Source organism: Hipposideros armiger, unplaced genomic scaffold (genome assembly GCF_001890085.2).
Source record: "Hipposideros armiger isolate ML-2016 unplaced genomic scaffold, ASM189008v1 scaffold_154, whole genome shotgun sequence".
NCBI classification, from domain to species: Eukaryota; Metazoa; Chordata; class Mammalia; order Chiroptera; family Hipposideridae; genus Hipposideros; species Hipposideros armiger.
Window position 1 is genome coordinate 1,520,763 of NW_017731504.1, and position 18,861 is coordinate 1,539,623.

At 36.9% G+C, this 18,861-nt stretch overlaps 1 protein-coding gene across 1 annotated transcript in view; it reads right to left on the reverse strand.

The window, feature by feature from the left end:
* IFT57 (intraflagellar transport 57) overlaps window positions 1-18,861 on the reverse strand; it is a 55,250-nt gene that overhangs the window by 14,721 nt on the left and 21,668 nt on the right. Inside the window, exon 6 of the mRNA XM_019651185.1 lies at window positions 13,569-13,691. Coding sequence (XP_019506730.1) covers window positions 13,569-13,691 — 123 coding nt within the window. The remainder of the gene's footprint in view (window positions 1-13,568; window positions 13,692-18,861) is intronic.

Here is an 18,861-nt window from a genome sequence, read left to right on the forward strand (position 1 = left end):
CTAACAAGCACATCAGATAAGGTAAAAGAAATAAAAGGGATAAGGCTGGTAAAGAAAGAAATGAGATTGATGTTGTCTGCAGATGATATAACTGTATACACAGAAAATACAAAAGAATCTGCAGGCCTATTATTAGAATAAATGAATAGATAAGTGAATTTAGTAAGTTTGCTGGACATGTGTGTATCTCTATACACACATGCACCAAGAACTGTATTTTTATATACAACAACAAATAAACAGAAAATAAAAACTAAAAGATACCATATTGAATAGGATTAGATAACAAGAAATAGACTAATGTAATAAAATAGCATCTAGACATAGATTCATACATACATGCTTGCTTTTATGACAAGGCAGAGAACTGGTGAAAGGATAACATTTTTTATAAACTGGGTCAGTTGCATATATGTATGAAAATCACATAAATCTTAAATTCTACCTCACTCTATACACAAGAATCAATGCTAGATGGACTGCAAAAGAAAAGCAATAAAGGTTCAAAAAGAAAACATAGGAGAATATCTTTATAACATTGGGGTAAGCAAAGATTCTTAAATAAAACATAAATATTAGCCATATTCTCCTCCCCCTAAAAAAGATCATTTTGAGTATATTAAAATTAAGCCACTGTTTATCAAAATACACCAAAAAGATTGAAAAGAGAAGCTAAAGAGTAGATACTCATAATATTGTGTGGTCGGAAAAGTCATGATGCATGTTTGTGACAGATGGCACTAGTTCATTTTTGGAAGTACTAGAGTCATTCGCATCTAAGTTATTGCTATGGCATTTGACAGCTGACAGTTCTAGCTTCATTGTAAAAAAAAAATTGGCGATTTGGTGGAGTTTTGAAGAATTTACAACAAGCTGAAGATGGAAGAACAAACTGTGCATTTTTGCCATATTTTACTATTTTACTTCCGTAAAGGGAAGAACGCTTATCAAGCTTGTGAATAGTTGCATAAAGTTTACGGTGACAATGCTCTACAAGAACGTCAGTGCCAACGATGGTTCATGAAATTCCATGCTGGGGATTTTTATCTCAACGATGCTCCTCGGTCAGGAAGGCCCACAGAGGTTGATGACGACAAAACAAAGGCATTAATCGAGTCAAACCCATGTTACACGACACGAGAGACTGCAGAAACATTGAACATCCATCATTCAAGCATTCACGACCACCTGAAGAAGCTGGGATACGTAAGCAAGCTCGATATTTGGGTTCCGCATGAACTCAAAGAAGTTCATTTCATGGCACATATAATCATCTGTGATATGCCATTAAACGTGAGGAAAACGATCCTTTTTTGAAGTGACTGAGAACTGGTGATGAGAAGTGGATTGTTTACAACAATGTGGTGCGCAAACTGTCTTGGTCCCGACGTGATGATTCACCTCAAACAACATTGAAAGCAGACATTCATCAGAGGTAGGTAGACTCTCAGTATGGTGGAATTTTAAAGGTGTTGCATTTTTTGAGCTCCTACCAAGGAACCAAACAATCAATTCGAATGTGTACTGTCAGCAATTGGACAGTTTGAACGAATCCATCATCCAGAAACATCCAGAGCTTGTTAACTGTAAAGGAGTTGTGTTCCATCACAACAACGCGAGACCACACACAAGTTTGATCACTGTCAAAAGCTATTGGAGCTTGGATGGGATGTGTTGCCACACCCACCATACTCGCCTGACCTTGCGCTGTCAGACTTCCACTTGTTTCACTCTCTTCAAAACTCCTTGCATGGTATAATGTTCAATTCAGATGAGGCTATAAATAAGCACCTTCTTCAGTTTTTTGCAAATAAAGACAGGTCCTTCTATGAACGAGGAATTATGAAGCTCACTGAAAGATGGCAAAAGGTTATCGAACAAAATGGGCAATATATCATTGATTGATCTTTGTTCTTTATATAAATAAATGACCTTTGAAAAACATAGACAAAATATGCCATGACTTTTCCAAAAACCCAATACATACATCAGACAAAGGGTTCCTACCCAGAGTATGTAAAGAACTATAAATCAAAAGAAAAAGCAGATAACCCAATAGCAAAAGACAAAAGAGGATGTCCAAATAGCAAAGAAACATATGGAAAGGGACTCAATTTCATTGGTCATCAAGGAAATGCAAATTAAAATAACAATGAAACATCACAACATACCTACTTTGATGACTAAAATTAAAAAAAGACTAAAACAATACTGAATGTTGATAAAGATGTGGAGCAATTAGAGCTTTCATACACTCTTGGGAGGGTCTGCTAAAGCTGAACATATACATACGCTATGACCTAGCAATTCCATTTCTAGTAGAAATTCCAGTAGAAATACATACATGTTTACCAAATTCCGTACAAGAGTTTTCAAAGCAGCATTATTTATATTAGTCCCAGACTTTATATAAATGACTCACAGAAGCCCAGATGCGGGCTCTTCTGGAAGGGCATGACCTTGATTAGGCAGCCCTCTGCCACTCTTGGAACAGACAGCTAGACCTGACTGTACTCCACCAACCTGACAATACTCTCTGTGGCTACACAGCAAGTCCTTGCTTATAAGGGGATCGAACAGTTCATCCTATTTCAACCACAGGGAGAGAAACTCAGTGATTAAAATTATAATTGTAGCTGCAATGGTAGAGACGTAGGGCCAAGTGCGAGCTCCAGTCCAAAAGTAATCACTCTCAAAATTTCAACATGGAATACTGATGTTCCTGTGACACCTTTAATGCCCCATCCACATCAATGATAACATTCTTTGGAAATCCGATGGCAGGAAATCAGGTTAAGTGAGAGAGGCAGAGAAGGCGGCTTGATAGAAGGAGTTGTGTAGGTCTAAGTTCACTGTAGCAAATATTTCTGGGACAAGTCAATAGTTTATCCTGCTTTCTGCAAGGATGTGAGTGGCGTACATATCTCCCTCCTCCACGAGAGCACGGAACTCATTATGTGTATTCTCTTTTTGCCTCTTTGCAGAAGCAGTTTTGCAGTCTCTTCGTGTTTTGTTAGATTAATTTTCAGCTTTGATTCACTGCTCACATTTGTGCACGTATTTGTGTGTGTATGTGTGTATGTATGTGTGTAACAGAGGAAGAGTGAGACTGTCCATTAAATTAAATACCTTTTTCATGAGATTGAATTACTTTCTTAATGAAAAATGCCCATCAGGTTGTGGAATAATTACAGATTTTGGCTTTCCTGAATTTTTAAAGGGGACTTTTTTCTTTCATTGCCAGCAGCTTCAAGTCTTCTGTGGTATACCCCTGCGGTGTGAAGGCATGATTTTTCTTTATAAGCATTCACAGAACTAAACCTACGACTTAAGAAGAGCTGAATATGTATGGGTGGTGTGTGTTGTATGTGTGTACTTGTTGCAGGCGGTGTGGGAATCACGATTGCTGGAAGTATGTGTTTCCTCAGGAAAGATCCTGCTTTCTAGATGTTCCTCTTGTAGAGAAAATGAAGACTGTGTACAGAGGGTTAGCAAAGGCTATCATAACAGTCGTTGGTGTTCTCACACCTGCCTGGAACTGAACTAAAACTGGAGAGCCATAATTTCTAAATAAAAACCTTGTTAGTTAAATAATTACCTTTCTAAGGTGTGCTCAGAGATTATCTTTATGAACTACCATCTGTTCCTCAGCCGTTTTCATATGTTGACTCAGCCTTATTATTCATGCTTACTCCATCCATATGACCACATCTCTCCTGAGTGAGGGTTTCCAGGCCTTGGGAAGAGTCACAAGCCCAGATAAGAGATCTGGCAAGGCAGAGAGGGAGTGAATAGGACCCTTCCTTCTGAGAATGCAGGGACACTCTTAGGCCAAATCAGAATACAATGACTTCACAAGATACTGAATAACCATGCTGGATAGTTGGAAGGGGTGACCTTGGCAGTCCCTCTCAATTTCAAGAATCTACTAATCAAAACTTTATCTCATACTGATCCCCCCTAAACAAACAAAGCTGAAAAATAAAGTCATCGGCATATTTGAAGAACCAAGAACACAAATTGTTTCCTTGGCATAAGGAAACAATCAACTATAATTGGATAAAGACTATGGGAGTAAAATTTGTCCAGATATTAAGAAATCTGTAATAAAACACAGTGATGGTGAGAACTACTCTAATATCATTGAATAGAAAAAGAGGCAAGCCAATTAAAAAGTACATTTTATAGGGAGGTCCACATGACAAATGGTTTCTGCTTCAATTCTTATTTTATATTAAGTAATTTAAAGGAAACATTAAATCATACTTCGCAATATTGAAATATTTAGGCAGTCTAGAAATTTTAATTATAATCAATATGTATTTAATTCACTGCTCTCAATCACAAATGTCTATTTGAGGTGTACCTGCCGTGAGGCATTAGTAACTTCCCTCTGCTGTATTTATATAATATCCAGTCTTTATTGGTTATTTCATTAAAATCTACTACCACTGTTGATGCTCTTTAGTTAGAGCTGATGGTAATCTCTGAAGTACAAACGCTTGTTCTCCTATTTCCACTTGTGATAAATGAAACCTTTCCCCGATCCAGTTGAAACATTTATCACACTCAGGGTAAATAGGAAGGAAGGCATCATCAACTATCTTTAAACACAGAATATCTTGAATGTTCAACAAGACTATTACAGGAGCAGCTAAAAATCTTTTCCAGTTGCTTAAGGACGGCTGGGCTTTTCTCCACCCCTTTGCAGTATTTTTTCACATGTATCATTTTAAGCATAGTATTCTTTCTCACAGCCTTGATTATCTATCCATGACCCACATGCTACAAAGGAAAAAAAAAAAAGTTGACCTTGCAAATACAACTTGAAGTCCACAAAATAGCACCATGTTTTAAAAACGATACAAAAATCAAAAACCATTTTCTGTTTTGTGTTGTCTCCTATAAAGAAAGCTTGCCTGTATAAGTCTGCCAGTGAGTATTTCCCCTCTTTCTCTGAGTCGACAGGCAGTTGAGTAATCATGCAGGCTGCTCTAAAAATGTATGTGTGTCTAGTTAATTTAGGCAGTCTATTTTGATAGCATTCACCTCTTTTTGATTATAGCAGGTGTTTCAAGGATAAATTTGCTAAAAATTGTATTTTGTTTAAATAACAGCAGTATGTACATTTATGGCCTTACTATATTAAAAAACATTTATTGTCTGGCAGCAATAGATATAATTACAAACATTTATGGCAGTAATTAGAGATATTACTCCTGCATGGAGCCTCATGGAGGCCAACTTATGGCCACCTGTGTTTACATTTGTTACTGGTAATTGTAAAAGCTGATTTTTAAAAATTTGGTGCCTTAATTTTTTTAATTATGTGAATACTTCTCAACAAAAAGTCTACGAGAAAATCTGTAAGAATTATAAATATAATTTCTCCATTATTCATATAATAGGCAGAATCTCATTTTAATGACAAATATATACATAAAATATATTCCTGGATCCTAGCCCACAGATTATATGTTTTTGCTCAGGGATACAAGAATCCTATTAATATAGCATCTCTAATAACATCTCTAATAAGTACAAATCTTAAGAAATGCTCTTTATTCCCAAACTATAACAACTTATAAATCACAACAGGTCAGAAATATTTAGAGAGCTAAATTTTATTAACACTTTTCTTACATTGCATCCAAACACAATGATGGCAGACGGTCAAAGCAAGTTACTCTCGCCACTGCTTTGGAATGAGAAAAATACCCTCTCTTGCTTCCAGATACAGATTTGTCTACCATAGTAAAAAGAGAAAGCCTACCATTGTACATTTCTGCAGGATTTGGCTTCCAATTGGAAGAGACTTAGATCTAATAAAGCAATTCTGTGGTCCCTCCAGGTTCATTTAAATGGAATTCCATCTGCTGATTAATGAAGGCCTCTCTCCTCCCTCTTAGGTTTTAGCTCTGAAAGTGACTAGAGAGCCCAAAGGCTCGAGACTATTGCAATGATTCCATCAGCACAATGACTCTTCCAGAAAGGTTTCCTGCTGCGAATCACCCAAGGCAACACCTGTATGGTTTATTTACGTTAAAACAAAATCCAATTGTTTGGAGTTGAGATTTAAAGTTTCAGGTTCTTTTTACAACTGCACCCTGAGAAAGTCAGACACTGAAGAACAGGTAGGGGTGTTAAGAAAAGCAGTTCAGTGAATCAATGCTTGAAATAATTAAAAATAGTGCTGTAATGCTTTCAAAGCCTTAAAAAATCTCCATCTAAATCCCTTGCAATGAACCTAAAGATTTACATAATGACTAGAGACTTTTTGGTGAAATGAAGGAGGTACTTACCCAACTATGTTTTAAAATAACAAAGCAGGAAACATTTAATTATAATTTGGGGAAAAAATCTATTTAAGTCATTAATCAAAATTTTAATTACAATATCTACAGGGCATTAAAGTATGATAGAACATTTGTTACTGCATTAAACACCTAACATTAAATCATTATAACATACAATCTTTTAAGTATAAATATTATATAATTAAAGAAAAGGGCCTATACTATGAAAGGTTTAGTTGAAAACTGATTTCACACTTTTTGCTCTTATTTCTGGGGAAGAGGAATAAATATTATTAATATTTACTTGGTTTCTATTGTGGTAAAAACCCTTAACTTGAAAAAAAATCATCATTCTCCTGATAAAGACTACTAAGATTGATCATTTTAAAAAGCCACTTTCTCTCGGCTCAGTGAATGAAGTTCAGAGACTGAATACAGTCATGCATTGCTTAACAACAAGGGTATGTTCTGAGAAATGTGTTGTTACACGATTTCATCCTTGTGTGAACAGCACAGAGGGCACTTACACAAACTGAGAAGGTATAGCCTACTACACACCTAGGCTCTATGGTATAGTTTATAGCTCCTAGGCTACAAGACTGTATAGCATGTTACTGTCCTGAATACTATAGGCAGCTGTAACACGATGGTTTTTGTGTATCTAAACCTAGAAAAGGTACAGTAAGAATATCGTATAAAAGATTAAAAAATGGTATACCTCTACAGGACTTCCCACAAATGGAGCCTACAGGCCTGGAAGAGGCTCTGGGTGCGTCAGTGAGTGAGTGGTGAGTAAATGTGAAGGCCGAGGACATTACTGTGTACTACAATAGACTTTATAAACACTGTACACTTAGGCTACACTATATTTATAAAACAACATGAGATTAAATCAAGCACAGGAGAAAATAACGCAATCAAGAGACGTGGTAAACACAAGATGGATGAGGCTGCTGCTGGTGTAACACAACATACTGTTTGACAGCAAACTGTATGAATACTATACACGGGCTAAATTTATTAAAAAAATTATTTCTTTAAAATAAATTAACCTTAGCTTACTGTGACTTTTTACTTTATAAACCTTAATTTTAACTTTTCAACTCTTGTAATAACACTTAGCTTAAAACACAAACATGTTGTATAGCTATACAAAAATATTTCTTTATAACTATCCTTGCTCTATAAGCTTATTTCTACTTTTTAATTTTTTCTTACTTTTTGGACATTTTTGTTAAAAACTAAAAGACAAGCACGCACATTAGCCTAGGCCTAGACACAAGGTCAGGAGCGTCAATACCACTGTTTCCACCTTCCCATCTTGTCCTGCTGGGAGGTCTTCAGGGGCAATAACTCACATGGCGCTGTCATCTCCTATGACCACAGGGCCTTCTTCTGGAAGACCTCCTCAAGGACCTGCTGAGGCTCTTTATGAGGAGGTGTCACTCTTTTCAGAAATATGTCCATGTGGTTTGCTTGGTTTCTTTTTTTCATCATATAATGCACCATGATCATTCCTCTCTATTAATGAGAGCTATGACATCCCTAGGCAATAGGAAATTTTCAGCTCCATCATTGACCAGTAGCATTATGTGGTACACGACTGTATACAAATGAACAAAAATACAATGGCCAGACCATTATAAAAAACAGAATTCTCACCCACAATCTGCAGCAACTAGTTCAGAAAGCTAACCTGTGTAGCAATCAGTCCAAGGTGGTCAGGAGTTAATAACAGCCAGACTCCCCATTTCTTGTGCCCCCAGCCCCCTGCCAACATAGGACCAATCAGACAAAGCCAGATGTCCTCCCCTAATCAATCACATAGGAGGACTGCTTATAGATAGACCACCTCCAAATTTCCAGTCATATCTGAACATATCTGAAGTCTCCCCTATTTTCCCCACTATAAGTCTTTTAAATACTCTTGCCTGCCTTTGAGTCTCTGACAAACACAAGTGATGGTGGCTGGCTACCTTGCTATAGCAAGCTCTGAATACATAGCCTTTACTTGCTCTCATTTAGGTGGTGTCTGTTTACTTCACAAAGTCAAATAAAGGCTTTCTTTTTTATAGTAAAAAGAAAACCCAGAGAGATAGAATAATTTTCCTCAAGAAACAGCACTAAGTATTTATGTAGTGATTCAAACTTAATCAAAAACACAAAAAGTGAAATCTATATGAATATACATCCATATTTCCTATTCCCCCAGAAATATGGGGCATATAGAATTCTTTGGCAGCTCTGTTTCAACTACTATTATCATTCAACTTAGCAACTGTCAACTGATTCACTTAAAAGTTAAAAAAAAAATACTATTATGGAGTTAAAAGTATTTCAATCATGTAGGAAAATATTATCCTTTAATAATTGTCCTCAAGGACCCTGGAGAAGAGTCCTTGGTGCAAGGTGAAAAAAAGTAACAGCAGCTACAACCTATAGGCTGGTCTGACTGTATGCTCTTGGAGCAATTACACACGATTTCTAAATCTGATTTTCTTTTAATCTTCATTTCTGCTTCCTGCTCTCCATGTTTTGCCTTTCAACTGGACTCCCACCTTCAATAACCACTTGTTTCTCTAAAGTGACTAATTGGCAGATTCCAATTCTTGCCATTGGTCTGTTTGCTCAGATCTTATGGTAGCTACGCTTGCCCATATTCTAACCACCAGCTCTTGCTCTGTCATCCCTCCACCCAGATCCTAGACCTCGTGCTTTGACCCTAAACTGCTGAGGTTGGGCAAACCATCTCTGCTACCTGGCACTCAGCTGGATAGTGATGGTAACTTTCCAGCAGTACAGACAGCCATCTAAAGTTATGGTGTATAATTTTTAAGGATGTGTGGAAATGCTCATGATGGTATGTTATGTTAAAAAAATGAAGGTATAATCTCAACTGTATACATAAAAGCACACAGAAATAGTGTTCAAAATATTTTAAGTAATTCCTCTGCACCATTCTAAGTGCTTTAGATATGTTAATTCACTCAATCCTTTTAACAATCCTTTGAGGTAGGTTTTATAATGAACTCCATTTTATAGATGAGGAAACTGAGGCAGAGTGGTTGAATAACTTGCCCACAGGGTCCAACAGCTAGTAAGAGTTAGAGCCAGGATTTGTATTCAAGCAAACTGGATTCAGAACTTGTGCATTGAACCACTATGCTATATTGTCGCTACTCAAATAGGTAACAGCTTGGGTTACAGGTTTGTGTCATATCTGTCACTTACTAGGCAAAGGCAAGTTACTTAATTTCTCTGTGTTTCAGTCTCTTCATCTATAGTAAAAGGTGGCTGCATCTCATAGGGCAGTGGAAACGATTAAATGAGTTAATATATTTGAAGTGCTAAGAATAGCACTTCACACGCAATAAACAGTCAATGTCAGTTATTATTATTATTATCATCATCATATTATATGTACCTTTATGTGGGGGAAAAAACTAGAATGATTTACCAAACTGCTACTTATATGAATCTGATTATATCTGCATGTAAGAATATAAGGCTGACGTTCATAAATACTCCCTTAAATAATGGAAGCATTAGTGCAGACATTTTATACATTCTTCCTGAATACTGATATAGGCACTGAATACAAAGGGCTATGATAGAAAACAATAATATTACCATAACAACATTGTAACATAACAATAATTAACATTTATTAGGCATTAACTATGTGTTAGACACTGTTGTTGGTACAACAACTCTGTAGGGTTGGTCCCATTTTACAGATGAGATGAGGAAAAGAAGGAACAGAGAGGTAGAGTAGCCTGTTCTGGGTCACACAGCTAATTAGTGGTGTAAATATAAATTCTGGGTGCCTAGGGGAGGTGTGTGAGATAGGCTTCATCTTCTTTGGGTCTTTATAGCTACCACAGTTCCACTAAGATTCTGAAATTTTGGTTCAATAAATCAGGAATTGATAGTGGGACTATATATGTGATTGCTACCTTCTAATTCACAGCACACTGCCTGCCCCCTCTCCCCTTGAAATATTGCTTCCCTATTATTTTTATAATCAAAAACAAAATTGTACTTTAAGAAGACTCCGAGATTAGGATAATTCTTGACTAGTTACAGAGTCTAGTCTGATGATAATCACATATGTTTGCACTTAGTTTTGAATTCCACCAGCTATGTAATACTTGTGAGTACTACTGGGTCTAATAGAGAACAATACAAAAGAGAGAAAAACATGGCAGAAAAGTAAGGGGTAAGAGAAATAAACGGAAGAAAATAAGGAGGGAAAGAACAAAAGAACAAAAGTTACTGTGTCACAACAACGCTTGCAGACAATTTCATTAGATGGCGCCGACACCTCCTCTAGCTTAGCTGTCCTCAGATTGCCCTTCTAGGGAACTGATTCCTGAGCCTTACTCAGCCTTACTTGGTCATAACGGAGGCATTAACTAGAGTGGAATGATTTAGTTTTTGGCTGAATTTATTGGCTCTCCTGGCAGATCTTCTGTGTCTTTAGACACATTATTCCAGGTTGGAGCAGGTCTGAGCTGGTCTCTGAGTGTGTAACTACTCTGGAGGTAAACACTAGGAGCATTCTCTATAAACAACACTAGAAAGGAAACTACTAATATTGTCCATTCAAGCTAGCATGTGACAAAAATCCTTTATCTCCATTGTGGAACATATTATTCGTATTTTGGGCAACACATGTATTTTCCTCATTGTAATTTGTTTAAGCTAATATTAAAATGTGTTTGCATTCTTTGAGAACTGCAAACAATAACAAGGAGTAGTACCAGAAACAGGGATACACTAGCCTAACAATAAAAACTTGATTACAACCTTACGGAGAATATACAAAATAAAATTCTGGTATATGATACGATCTCATTAAAGCATGCATACTATAGTATGTAAAAAGAACAGAAAAGGAGAGGTACTTTTTTTTATAATTCCCTGCTAGGAAGCACACAAGAAATAAACTGAACTTGTGAGAATAAAAAGCAAAACAAACATTTGACTTAGTACCAAATAAATATGGAACTTATTTACTACTAACACAAGACCATTTAAAAAAAATTTATAATGGATTTGAATAGTGGAGGCCCTTTATTATTTATCTCCCACATATCTATGCTACTTAGAAATTAATTTAACAGTAATCAGTAAAACACATTGATCTGAAAAGAATTAATTCCTTTTTTCCCCTCAGAAACAAAGTTGAAATCTCTAAATGTCCTACCTAGCCTGTGTTGAGTGAAAGTTTATTGTTTTGGCCAAAAGTAAAAGAGAGGGTTTGGTTTTGGTAGAGTCAGGATTTGGAGAAGAATGGAATCCACCGTGATGCTGGGGTCAACCTCTTCTGATGAAGGAAGCTCATATATAACCAGATTATTTTTATTTCTGAGACATAAAAAACATTGATCTATCCATTAGTCCCTTATTTTCTCAAAGCAATATATAGCTTTATTTTCCTTAAGTAAGCTAAACATTTGCTACATCTGAAGTTCTTAGAAGAAAGAAAAGCTTGTGAAATACTAAACACCAAGACCAAATGATCTGAGAAGAATTCTGAAAAAGCAATCAAATATGACTTTAGATCATTATGTTTTACCACAAAAATCCAAGTTCAAAATAATATTGATATATTCTAAAAAGTCCTAAAAAAGAAAACCCCAAAACTTTATCTGACATTTTAGAATCTTGCCTATAAAATTTGATTGTGTAATTAATTTGGCACAGTATATCCTCATAAGATCAAGGCTGGTAATGTATGTCATGAGACTGAGAGTCCAACTTTCAACTGGTTAATTTTTCCCCAAAGCAGGAAAACATTGATTCTTTAAGAACACAAGATTTTGATTACTGCAATATTGGTTTGTAATAGAATTTGACCTGCACTTAGTTTTGTAAAAAACTGTATACTCGTATGTTAGCAGTTACATTTATATTCCTTCTTCTTCATTCAGTTACTTCTATTATGTGGAAATCAATGACCATGCTTACAAAACCACTCTCTTGTGATCCTATTAGGTTCTAAATCAGATGTTTGATTTCAAGAGTTTACTTAGCTTGAAAGTAAACAAATTAAACTTCCTTCCTTGTGGGATTAAGAGGTACTTGAGAGTTCCCAACCACACAATTATTTTAACATGTCATTCTAACTAGAATCACAATAGTGATTTTTAATTTGATGAAGAGACTTGGTTCCGATAAAACTAAAGAATCAGAAATGGGACTTTTAGAAAAAAATACATTTTTTGCAAATTATGACTATCCAGCAGAGATCTAATTAGTGAAGAAATACTTATTAATATGTACTTATATAGGAGATATGGAAATCATGAATTCATCCCTAATGTAGTCAAATAATAGCTGTGCTCATAGTGATTGGGTAAACACATGGTGAACAGGCTACAGGATTTGCCCACTTACCTTAGATCAAGTTTGTTCCACATCTGTTTAGTCTAGTGTGACCTCTGCTGTCCTTATCCTGTTCTAGGACTTCCCTAGGAGTCTTGGCTACTTCTTACCTTCTCTAGAACACAGTTCTACAAGCCTGAATCCAGACATTCTAAGAATGAATTTGCTTCCAGGGAACTCTGGAAACAGCAATCTTTGCAGGCCTTCTACTTAGGGGACGGATACAGGGCCACATTTTCAGAGTGACACGCTTCCCTGGAATCTTGTTCCATAATGCTGGGGCTTGTCCCTAGCCTCCAAGGCTGAAAATCCTTTAATTTCGTTACCTAGATGCCTCTCATCCCTTTTGTAAAGATGACTGTATTATATTAATACTAATGAGAGCAGTCTTGTCTAGTCAGCTATTAGCCTGTTCTAAAGTTCTTACTAATAAATTATAGGTAAAAAGGATACAGAAACTTGATGAAATGGACCAGTTCATCTGGCCTCATTCTCAAATCTAATTGCATATGTCTTCTTGATTATTTTCTTAATATTTAACTTTTAAAATCACATGCACAGAATAGATTATATAAGGCAACTTCCAGGATGTCTTCTGTTTTGCCATTCAGCATAATTCTAAAGCACTGTCTAACTCTACTCAGTTGGTATACACTACTAGAATTCCAATTTCATTCATTATTCACCTAAGATCCATTCTTTGCTTTCTGGACCCTATTACATTATTTATTTCAATGATAATTTATTAAATCTCTAATAAGACAAAAACACTGGAAACAGAATCCTTTGCCCTTCTTAAAATACTGGTATAATGGACATACCCTTGACCCTGAAATTGCCTTATGAAATTCTATCTGAACGAAATGAGTTCTTCTTCTATACCTTATTGTCAGTCCTAATCATGACTTTCAGTTGTGGTAGTACACGCTCCACTTCTAGACTCCATTCTGCAGCATCTGTTGTGGATTCTAAAATATCTTCTTGTTTGGCAGACTCGTTCATATCCTAAGAAAGGAAAGATATCACAAGATTGAGAGTTTATAAAAAGAAGTGTTAAAATTTTGAGGCTTTTTAGCAGCATTGCACAATTTATATCAAGCACGGTAGTGTTAAAATTATAGTGGCAGAAGAAATTCTTTTCTGTCCTCCTATCCATGTTGAAAGAAAATAATGCACCAACCTGGTAGAATAGCAAAATAAGTATTTTTAAAAAGAAACAAATATATGATTCAACTATTTTTACAAAGAACAAAGTTTTGGAGTTATCAGAGTGAACTCAGTGGGAAATACTTTCAATAGACAAACCATTTATGCATGCTAATTGGTAACAGTAGAGGAGACACACATTTGGTAGGAAAACACTGCCTTTAGTTTGAATTTACTATACTGAAATACCAACCTCAAATCTGAAAGACAAAAAAGGTAAGATCCCAGAAGCAAAGGGATCATTATTTATAGATTTTGTATTCATAATTAAAGTGGTATTCTAGTTAGGTCAAACTATAAGGTAGCTTAAAAATGTGATTTAATACAGCCCTACTTAAACTCAAATAGGGAGGGAGCCAAATTTCTGCATTTGGTTTGTGCTGTTCAGTAATAAAATCAATTCATGTCTGTTTTGGAAATCTTTCTGGTTTACAACCCCTATTTTCTCAGACTTTCACATTTCAGCATTAAATATGTATGAAGCTGAAAATGTAAAAAATGCACAAATTAATGACTTAAAGGTAAAGCCTAACATGCTAATTTTAATAGCAATTTTTCCTTTTCAACTCCCTTGATAAATTACAAGAAAATGTAAAGAAAAATATAAAAATTAATATGGAAAAAATGAAACCCGAGAGACATAAACAGCCGAATACAATGCATGAACCTTATATGGGTTCTAATTTGAACAATCTGTAAAGGGACATTTTTGAGACAACCAGGGAAATCTGAATGTGGAAGGGTATTAAATGACATTAAGGAATTATTAATTTTATAGGTATGATAATAATATGGTGCTTATGTTTAAAAATAGGCCTTATAAATCAGAGATAAATTCTGAACTATTTACAGGTGAATTGACATGATGTCTGAAATTTACTTTAAACACTATGGGGCAAAGAAAGGAGGGGGACTTCCGAGGAAACACAATTGACAAAACGTTAGCTGATGAAACTGGGTAATGTTGCATAAGGGTTCATTATCATATTCTCTCTTAATTTTGTATATGTTTGAAATAGTCCATGATCATATTCCATGGTATAGTCTTTTAAAAATAAAATAGTATATAAACAACCTCATGGTGAAATTACAATCTCAATGTGAATTTATGTCACTAATAGACATTTCTTAAATGAAAGCTCATTAGACAAGTCTTTCCAATTTAGTCTAACACTAAGTACAAGAATAGCCTTGGGCCGGCCGAGTGGCACGATGGTTAAGAACTGGCTTGGGACACCAGAGGACCCCGGTTCAGATCCCACATATGAGGGCCAGTGACACTGCCCTCTACAGCTAAGATGCTGAACAACAGCTCAACCTGGAGCTGGGCTGCCGTGAGTCCACTGGCGACGGCGTAAGCAGCCCCCTGCTGCAGTGGGTTGCCATGGGCTACTGTGTGTAGCCAGCAGCCAGCATGAGTGGCCATCCAGGAGCCAGTGACTGATCTGCCTCACCAGGGAAGAGCGCAATGATGGTGCCAACTTGGGCCAGTGAAGCAACATCCTCCACAACTAGACTGAAGAACAAAAAGACAGCAACTTGTCTGTTCCCCTCCCCCCAATTCTCCAGCACCATTCCCATCCCCCCAATTCCCCAATAAAAATCTTAAAAAAAAAAAAAAGCCTTAAATTGGGATTTGTATTTCTGTTAGAGCCTGATGTCTTTAAGGGCTTTCAACTTACTCCTCACTGAGTCTTTAGGGCATAGAAAAAGACCCTTTCTCCTACCTCCTAAGTCATATTAGCAAGTTCTAAACAGACTCAGAGACTTGGAAGGAACATATATTACTTTTTATTCAGAAATTCAGTGGGTTGTAGAGTTCTAACCACACAATTAGAGAATGGGTAACTAATACATGCTTTTACATTTTATAATATGTGGTCTGAATTTACTTAGTCACATTTTATTTAAACAACCAGAAGTATATATATATATATAAAAAAAAGCATTAACTTAAGAAAAGTAAAATGCGGAAACTCTAAGTGAAAAGTGTTTCAGATTCTATTTTAAACATTTCAGTGCTCATTTAAATATAGAAACACTGCATTATTTTGAGTACTTAATAGAACGCTATGTGTGTCTATGTAACCTGAATCCAGGATAGCTGGCGAGGGGCTGCAGTATCCACAAAATAGACATGTGTGAAGTATATCAGAATGTATGTGATAGCAGAAGAGATACTGGGTCTCACAGTTGAAACCTAAAGCCATGGGGGAAATTTATGTCATGTAACTCCACATTGGCACCCATAAAATGCATATCCTTGGAGGAGCCAGGTAATTGCAACTCATTGGCACATCCCAGTACCTGTCCAGCTCTAGGAGGCTCAATTCTGACTGACTCATTTTCCATACCAACCAGGGTAGACTTATTGAGATGGGAGTAGGGTGAGAGGATGTATACACTACCAGTGGTATGTGGGCTCTGACATTTGGGGTGTGTGTGAAGTATATACACAGGCTTGCTCCTGCCAGGGTTATGGGCCCCCATATCCCAAACCAGCAGAGCCAGGCTGAGCCAAAGGGGCACATACTTTCAGCAACAGTTTTGTATGATTTTTAATAGAACGCAGATATTCTGGTCACTGATTTAAAACTAAGTTTGATTTATGGAACCACTGCTTGGGTGACTTGAAGGTGGATGCTACTGATTAAACGTCTGAGCCAATGCTCCTGGTCCCATCCCCTCATTCCCATTCTTTATGGAATTCCTTGTTCCATTCCTTATGAGAGGGTGGAGTCCATAATCACCAAACTAGGCCAGAGAGGGTACCCATCCACATTCCCACTTTTTTTCCAGGACTGAACATAGAATTGTTCAAGTTGTGCATAACATACTCAACAATTTTACTCAAGGAAGGGCACATTTTTCTAATTTTCACAAGGGAAATGGATTAGCGGTGGTCCTGCTTGAATCAGACTCAGAATCTAAGTAGGGTACCTGGGGATCAAACACTACATTTCGATATCCCAGCGCATAAGCTACTATTTGTTTTTATATTGGACCTTTTAGAAAGTTGCATTTACCCTTCTTAGCTTATTATCTGATGTAGCTGCTCAAAAGTTTTCATTCACTTCTAGGCCATAGTTAATATACTGGGGGAAACGGCTCAGTCATTAAATGAAGAAAGGGGAAAAAGAGAACATTAGGCTCACTAGGGCAGCATTAACTTATTCAAACTATACAGCTTCTTTCTACTTCCATGTTTGCACATCTATTTCATAACCTTGCTCCTCACTCTAAATGTCCTAATGCCTAATAAGTGGATACATTAACTGAGCAAGTCCTACATAGGAAGCATAAATCATTTTAAAACTCTATACCATGTCTTGGTTATAATACTTTGAGAAAACCTTTCCTTTCCAATTGTTTCTCCATTAAATAAATGGTATTTTATGTGGCGCTGTTGGTAGAAGAGAAATACACTGCTGTTTCCATTTAATCAAAATTTTATATCATCATGACAAAGCCCCTCTCTGCAACATTAAATAAAATAAAGCAGAGCTCTTGGGAAATTGTGCTTTCCAGTTAATGCTGCTGAAGAAACAATTAGAAGCTCAATAAGACACAGGCTATCCAGAAGTCTCATTTATAATTAATTAATTTACCAATAAGCCATTTGTTAAGCTCCCATAACATGCAACGTAAGAATCCAGGCACTGTGCTCGGTGTGGAAAGATAAAAGGATTTAATCCATGTCTGCAAAGAGTTTACAGACTATTAGGAAGAGTCTGAGGTTAGTCAATGGGGCTAATAATTGGATTGGTCCTAAAAAAGCAACTGATGATAACTGACTCTAGGACTGCCAAAGGAAGAAGGGAAGGTAATAGTCTACACTATCCCATAACAACCTTGGGTTCAAATAGTGGAGTATACCACCAAAGTCAATTCAAGGATCAAACAGGCAGTATTAACATTTCCCAGGTAATATTAATGAAATGATTAACCATCTGAAGAAATACTATGATATATATATATATAAATATATATAACACACACGTGACATATACATGTGTATATATGTACATATGCATAAATATACACACACACACACACACACACACACACACACACACACACGGAGGGTGCCAAAAAATATATACACATTTTAAGACAGGAAAAAACTGTATTAAAATTACGCTGATGGTAACCACTTTGAGCACCTCTTGTAATTACAGAAACAGAAGTCAAACGTTGTTGCCATGCAGCTGTTCAGCCTTCTGTCGTAGCCCGCCCGCGCGCCTCCCCCCCCACGCTTAACCCTAATCTGACCCTTTTGAGGACACTGCTCATACACCTTGCGTCTCCCTGTTTGGCTCCAAAGGATGGCCGGTTAGTCAATGACGGGTAAGATTCCTCGTGGGAGGAACAACCTAAGACAGGCACGGTCGGTTGGAGGCCATCAGGAGAAATCTCGGGGCTGATGGAGGTGGGCATGAGCCCTCACTCACCCCCCAAAGAGACTGGAGGTTTTCTACCTCTGTAGCAACATTCCTTCCCTCAATCTGCTTGGGAAATGACCTGATGGTGTGACAGTATCTGTCCTCAGCACAATAATCTTATCTTCGTGGGGTCGTTTGTTTGCGTATAGGGTGTGTGAAAGCAGAGCATCTGTCTTATCGCTGCGGACTCTTGGTAATAGCAGCTTGCAGGCATGGGTAACCTGGCTTGAGAAAGTTCTCAGGAATGAGACTCACAGACTGTGGAGAAAACAATGCTACTTCCGGGTAGGTGGAGAAATAAAGGCGGTGTGTCGGCCCAATTCGAGGATCTTAGTCCACGAGGCTGGAGACCCTTGCCCCACACTCATTTAACTCTTGGCTGCTGTTTATTTATTTTTTTTAAAGATTTTTATTGGGAAATTGGGGGATGGGAACAGTGCTGAGGAATTGGGGGAAGGGGAACAGACAAGTTGCTGTCGTTTTGTTCTTCAGTCTAGTTGTGGAGGACGTTGCTTCACAGGCCCAAG